Consider the following 7,545-nt stretch of genomic DNA (forward strand, 5'->3'; position numbering starts at 1 on the left):
GCAATCTTCAGTAACCACTCTGTGATGCTATCTCTAATAATTAGCTTCAGCTCTGCTTTTCTTCTGAGTTCTAACACTGAATTTCTAAATATTGCCAGACATGCCATAGTTTGTCCTGCTGGCACCTCCTATTTCTCCAGGACTCTCTCTTTCCTACTGATAACACTATCATCCTCTTGTTCACCCTGGCTGGAAACTCAGTCATCTTCAACTCTTCTTTGTATGGTATGAATTCTACCTTCATACCATCAAATCCATTATTTTTCTTTTATTATTATGTTTTAATCTTCACCCAAGGATGTTTTTTTAAAGTGATTTTTAGAGTGAAGAAGGGGGAGGAAAGAAAGAAAGGAGAGAGGGAAGGAGGGAGTGAGGGAAAGAAACATCAATACACGCCCCTACTGAGGATCGAACCACAACCTTAGGTATGTGACCTACTGGGATTTGAACCCGTAACCTTTTTTTTGTGTACAGGAAAACACTCTAACCAACTGAGGCATTCGGCCAGGGCAGCAAATCCATTCTTTTTTTAAAAATAATATATGTTTTTACTGATTTTAGAGAGGAAGAGAGAAGGATAGAGAGATAGAAACATCAGTGATGAAAGAGAATCACCGATCAGCTGCCTCCTGAATGCCCCACCCCCTGGGGATCAAGCCCGCAACCCAGGCATATGCCCCTGGCTGGAATCAAACCTGGGATCCTTCAGTCCACCGGCCGATGCTCTATCCACCAAGCCAAACCGGCTAGGACAGCAAATCCATTCTTGATTCCTCACTGCTCAGGCCCTATTAATCACTCAGCAAACACTTATTAAGGGCTTACTATGTACAAAGCACTTTCCAGGCAATCCTATATAATAAAACTCTAATATGCAAATTGACAGAACAGTGGAACAACCAGTTGCTATGACACGCACTGACCACCAGGGGGCAGATGCTCAACGCAGGAGCTGCCCCCTGGTGGTCAGTGTGCTCCCACAGGGGGAGCACCCACTCAGCCAGAAGTCGGGCTCATGACTGGTGAATGCAGCAGCAGTGGCGGGAGCCTCGGCAGCGCTAAGGATGTCCGACTGATGGCAGGCCTAAGCCATCAGCTGGACATCCCCCGAGGGCTCCCAGACTGCAAGGGAGTGCAGGCTGCACTGAGGGACCCCCGGAGTGCACAATTTTCATGCACGGGCCTCTAGTGTTATAATAACTGTGTATGGTGCCAGTTGGAAACTGGAAATATTGGGGAAAACACTTTGTAGGGTATGTGACTAGCCACTATGCTGTATATTTGAAACTGATACAAAATAATGTTTAATGTAAACTGTAATTGGGGGAAGATTATTTATTTATTTTAATTTTTAAATATATTTTTATTGATTTCAGAGAGGAAGGGAGAGGGAGAGAGAAACATCAATGATAAGAGCGAATAATCGATTGGCTGCCTCCTGCATGACACCCCCCCCCACACACACACACACACACACGCACATATACTGGGGATTGAGCTGGAAACCTAGGCATGTGACCTTGACCAGAATCAAACTGGGACCCTTCAGTCCGCAGGCTCATACTGAGCCAAACCAGCTACAGTGAAAATTTTTCTTAAATAAACAAAAATGACATAGTGCTAGAAACTGTGCTGTCAAATCACTGCCCTATGATGGCCAGAAGTTGTCTGTATTACTTTGAGAATCAATCTTTAAAAGAAATGTATTGATATAATATACAACCATAGGCAATTAGGGTTTGAAAAAATTAAAGAAGAAGAATGGCTAATGGTCAGAGAATGTATAATTCGGGAAAAATAGGGCAAAGGCACCAGTATTAATAGTTTTTAAGTACATAAGGATTATCTTGTAAATGTGAATTAGGGAACATAATTCTGTATTTCTTAAGATGACAAAATTTAAGAGCAACAGTCTCAGAAGTTATTAGAAGACAAAGCGAGTCAATTTAAGTAAAACCTTCTAGCCAAGTGCTATCTAACAATGAAAGAGGCTGCCTTCTAAGACATAAACTTCACATAAGAAGGTTCATCAAGCACAGAAGTGGCAATTGCTTGCAGAGATAATGTAAAACGGATTTTACACTGTTTAGTAGATATGTTGGGTAATTACTAAGGTCTACCCCAACTAGAAAAATCTGACTCCACCACTCTTTATAGGTAATAAAACAAGGTAAGAAGGAATTAAAATGGACAAAATAAAGTTTAGCTTTAAGACTAAAATTAGCAAATTTTTCCTTTCAGACTAAATTAGTATATTATAGATGAGTACTTCTGTAGGGCTGCTGGCAGACATCACACACCTTTCCAGGTAATTCTGGAGCTGAAATTATGCTTATGATCAAATAAATCCTGAGAGGTCAAAATATCCTTACCACAATGTTAATGGAAATTCTCTATAGATGATTACCAGTGAAAAGTACTGAAATATAAGCAACTATGGTGAAATGAATTGTGAGAAAATCAGTAAACTTACCCCCATCAAAATCACAGAATACACCTATTCTCTCAGGAACAGTAACATCCAAGGCTTTGACTTTGTTGTTATGCTTTGCTGCAAATGTGTTTTGTAGCCAGTTGTTGACATGAATACACCAACTAGTGTTTGTTTTTCCTAATTGGTCAAATTTCCCCAAAGTCTTGTATGCTACTCCCACACTATAGGATTTACAATCCTTCTGGGCCTTGACCTCCCAATAATGTTGTCCGCTTTCAATAGCAGTGTCTCCTGCAAAAGACCAGAAGGCAAATTTGACTCTTACCTCTTCCTTGTGAGTCACAGAGATTTGTACCTAACTCTTGTCCCATATGGGACAAAAATCTGATTCAGGATGCTAACATTTTACTTATATATTTCTTATTAACTAAATTTTCTGAATATAAAAAGCTTCAGAACTTTTACTTCTTACTATCCCCTTAAGAGTTATACATATATGTGCAGCACTATGTAAAATTAAGTAAGTTTTAAACATATCAATAATAAGACAATTTGAAAAACTGACAGAGTAATTAGGCTTCAAGAGGGAGAAACTTCAGCAAAGATTCATTCACCAGAGGCAATCACTCCAGCTCTCGGGTGAGTAGACAATCCACCAGTATGACTGTGAGGCCTTTACTATAAGATAATGAAGAACTGTATTTACCCTACCCAGCACTGTATATGATTCCCCAGTAAAACGATCTCTGCTGCCTCTTACTGCCGGTGGCCTGGAGCCTACAGATGTCCGTTTGGGGGATGGTGTCCCACTTCTACATAAAGAGGAACAAAAAGAAAAACATATATTTGATGTAAATGTTTCATAAACTAAAATTATAAATTACGAAAGGAACCTTTGGAAAGTTTTAAAAATTATGTTGCACAAATAGCACCATTTAATTTTACATGAATTATTACAAAGAGTTGTCAATAACACTCACGTATAAGAAGTCATCAACACAAAGCAAGCCAAAAACACTAATATCATGCAGACTGAGCAAGGCTTACACAAAGAATACACAGTTGAAATAAGAAAGAATGCCAAAATGAAATCAGATACAAAGGGGGGGGGGGGAAGAACTCAAGAGTTTTTATAGTTTACATTTCTTGCAGTTAAATTTAAATAGAAGCAAAGGCAAAAATAAGCGTATTACAATAAAAACTAAAGAAGTATATATTCTTGTTCTGGATCTTTTCTTATTAAAAAGTGAAACAGTGCCCTAGTCGGTTTGGCTCAGTGGATAGAGCGTCGGCCTGGGGACTGAAAGGTCCCAGGTTCGATTCTGGTCAAGGGCATGTACCTTGGTTGCGGGCACATCCCCAGTAGGAGGTGTGCAGGAGGCAGCTGATTGATGTTTCTCTCTCATCGATGTTTCTAACTCTATCCCTCTCCCTTCCTCTCTGAAAAACTCAATTTTTTTTTTTTTAAAAAGTGAAACAGCAATTGCCCAAATCCACGCACAGGATAATGTCAAGTATTAAAAAGCATTTCTCCTACTAGAACGGAAAAGATCCAACCTGACCTCCCTTACATCAGATTACATTGTATGGTAAATTGGACAGTATTAGACCTTTCACTAACTCTCAACAACTTAAAATAAATCAAATCCCAAAGATGTTTAAAATTTCAATAATACTGAATCACTGCATTTAAAAACAAAGAATTTATAACTTACCAGTAGCAAAGAAATGAAGGCATGGAAAAAGAAAAACAAACGTAACTACTGAGAATGGCAGTTTAAATTTCAGAGAAAAGTTAAACAAGAACTCTGCCACCACAGCATTCCAGACTTCTGACCCAAAGTACATTTTTGCAAGAAGTATAACAGCTATTAATGTTAAACATGCCCCCCAATCTCTTTAACTATCTGAATTATGGATCTTTGTTACCTCTGCTCTGGATTGTTTTACCAGCTTCCAAATGATCTCTTTGCTACCCAATTCACTTTGTTCACTGTTACCAGATAAATGTAACTGTGATTCTCCTACTTTAAAATTTTCCAGTACTTCCTTACTGCCTACACACAACTCAGTTTGGCATTTCAGATTCTTGATTTGGTCCCAATTTGCTTTTCTAGCCCTTTCACCCCTCAAGAGCACTATCCAGTTCACTGCAGTTTCTGCAGGAGTTGCAATCCCCTGCCCCTACCCCCACTCATATGCATATCTGCATTCCTAGCTTAGGCACTTCTATTCAGAGATCCCCGAATTGGTGGGGATCCTCAGCAGAGACCCTTTCCACTGCCTCTGCAGGGACCTACAAGAAGGGGGCAGGGATGAGGGTGTAATGTCACTTTTCTCCCCTCTGTCTCAATACTTTCTATGGCTAACCTTTCCCATTCTTCCATCTTCTTGGCCTCAGGTCCATTAACAACAGGATAAGCCATTTGTTTGGGGCTTTCTTAGAAGATAGATGATATCCACCATCTATGCTCTGCTCTGATTTACCTGACCCTCACCTCCTTCTACTGGGAAAAATGGAACCCTGGGGAGCTAGCAGCCTTTCCTTTGTGGCCTCTTGTTTACAGGATTATAGTCAGTGAATAAAAGGCTTGATTGTTACTTTCAGTTTGGCTCAGTGTCCTAATTGACCACTTCAGCACTTGGCAGATCAGAACCTCTTTCTTCCTGTAAATTCCTTTATTCCCACTTACCATTACACACACTCTCCACTTGTATTATTGTTACAGTATTTGTATATAGATTTATCTCTCTACTTAAGTCAGGGAAATTTTCTTGAAGGCAGAGACAGTGGTTATCTCTATAAACCCCAAAATATCCAGCTGACATCCTAGAGTGAACAAATATTTATGGGAAGGATAAATGTAGCCGAACCGGTTTGGCTCAGTGGATAGAGCGTCGGCCTGTGGACTCAGGGGTCCCAGGTTCGATTCCGGTCAAGGGCATGTGCCTTTGTTGCGGGCACATCCCCAGTGGGGAGTGTGAGGAGGCAGCTGATTGATCTCTCTCATCGATGTTTCTGGCTCTCTGTCCCTCTCCCTTCTTATCTGTAAGAAAATCAATAAAATAAATATTTTTTTAAAAAAGAATAAATGTATATAATATTCTAGAAGTAGCCTACATAGAAAATACTCTTAAAAGGAGGGAAGGGAGAAAGAAAAATAATATGATATGAAATTCTAAACATAAGCATTCTAAAAATCTCCAAGTGACCAAATGAAACTTTATAGACTACTAAATCTAGCAGCATTTTACAACTTACAATATACTAATTATGAAATCACTTTTGCCAATGAGTGGATAAACTAGAAAAAAAGAGGAAGATAATTTTGAAAAGAGGATACATTTTGGTTTCTGATAAAGGTATGTGGATCTTCCAATTAGCACATTATTATTTGTGCAATTTGAATTGATTCATCTTTTTGGTACTTTCCTAATAATTTCACTTTATAACCTTTACTTTTCATCCCGATGCTTTAAAACACTGCATGATTATTATAAAATACAGAACACCTCAAACCTGCCTCGTGTCAAATACAAATAAAAGCAAAGCTGTGAAGTTAGATATACTGAATATAGCACAACAAGAAAGATGCTAGGTATAAGTAAATGCAGAAAAAAACCAGATGAGGGAAAATAATTCAAGAAAGACTTTAAGCAGAGTTTATTTTGTTATCATATACAATATAATCTAAATATTCAGCACACATTAAGGGTGTAAATTCAAAACATAAGCTACTAAAACAGACAGTCTACACAGAGCAATATTTTAGCTTATGAAGGCTGCTGCAATGGCGTCTGCTTATTGGTTAAAGGAAAAAAATTGAAGTTATTCAGCCAAGCTAAACGTACTAAGTCCTAGAACTAGACAAAGATCATCACCTTGTATGTTTCTTCAGTGAAGTAACAGGGGCACTGTCAGATAAAAATAGGCAACTGTTAAGAGTGCTTTATGACTTAAATTTAACAGCTTATAATAAAATCAGGTCAGAAGTCTGAAGAGGAAATTCTTTTTTATTTGCTGTTGTAACTTACAGTGACATTACCTTATTTCAGTTTGAGGAAAAATTTCCTCTGTTAAAAAAGAAAGAGGCCCCATACTTTGAGACTCTAAATAAGACCAGCAACAACTAAAGGTCCCAAGCCTCTGGTTCATAAGTTTGCTGATGGGGGGCAAGGCACTGGGGTTGTGCATGCTAAAAACTGCCATTCAAGGCAGACTTTCAGGTAAGACTGGTGATCTAAAATTTAGGAACTACTACTAGGAACTTCTCTCTAAGCACTTCAAGTTGCTATAAATATAACTTTAAAGAAATGGGATACTGAAATAACGTATAAGTAAGAAGAGAACTAGGAAAGAAACCAAGAAAAAGTAATGAAAATGTTAGTGACAAATTCAAGGATTAACCAACATTATATGTTTCACTTTCATGTTACTAACATCACAAACCATTCTGATATACAGAATAAGAATTTCATTACAGTATAAGTTATTGTCAAATAAGAATCAACAGATTTAAAGAACTAACTTACCTGCCCTTGTTTTCTTTTCCTTTAACTTTATTTTCTTGGCCTTTTCCTCCAGTAGGGTCCCACTCTACACAGGTATCTTCAACTCTCAGGTTCAAATGGGATGATGAGCTATCCAAACTGAAATTAAGTGCTATAAAAAACAACATTTCAATTTTGTAAAAATGTAGCACATTCCCACTTTCTGAAGCACAACTATCATCACATTATTTTCTTACCCAATTTTTTTTAACACTGTATATACAGAATATAGAAAGCCTAATGTTTACCTAGAATCAAGAATCCTTTTATCCTCTATTGTTCTATAAAGAGCACTTTAATTTCAACCTTGCAACTGATCCATTGTTCATTGGAGTCTTTATTTATACAATACTAGAGGCGTGGTGCACAAAAATTTGTGCACTCGGGGGGGAAGGGGGGGTCCCTCAGCCTGGCCTGTGCCCTCTCGCAGTCTGGGACCCCTCGGGAGATAACGACCTGCTGGCTTAGGCCTGCTCCTGGGTGGCAGAGGGCAGGCCCAATCCCTAGGTGCAGCCCATGGTCAGGGACAGAAGAGGGCCGATTGGGGAGTTGGGGCACCG

The 7,545-nt window shown here is 38.8% G+C and overlaps 1 protein-coding gene across 1 annotated transcript in view; it reads right to left on the reverse strand.

The window, feature by feature from the left end:
• The window catches only part of FSD1L (fibronectin type III and SPRY domain containing 1-like), a 59,192-nt gene that overhangs the window by 10,059 nt on the left and 41,588 nt on the right, over positions 1-7,545 (reverse strand). The window contains exons 9-12 of the mRNA XM_006768734.2: positions 6,968-7,097; positions 6,317-6,349; positions 3,146-3,246; positions 2,474-2,725 (exon numbers count right to left, since the gene is read on the reverse strand). Of these exons, the coding sequence (XP_006768797.1) occupies positions 2,474-2,725; positions 3,146-3,246; positions 6,317-6,349; positions 6,968-7,097 (516 nt within the window). The remainder of the gene's footprint in view (positions 1-2,473; positions 2,726-3,145; positions 3,247-6,316; positions 6,350-6,967; positions 7,098-7,545) is intronic.

The sequence above is a fragment of the Myotis davidii genome, unplaced genomic scaffold (assembly GCF_000327345.1).
Source record: "Myotis davidii unplaced genomic scaffold, ASM32734v1 scaffold723, whole genome shotgun sequence".
Lineage (NCBI taxonomy): Eukaryota > Metazoa > Chordata > Mammalia > Chiroptera > Vespertilionidae > Myotis > Myotis davidii.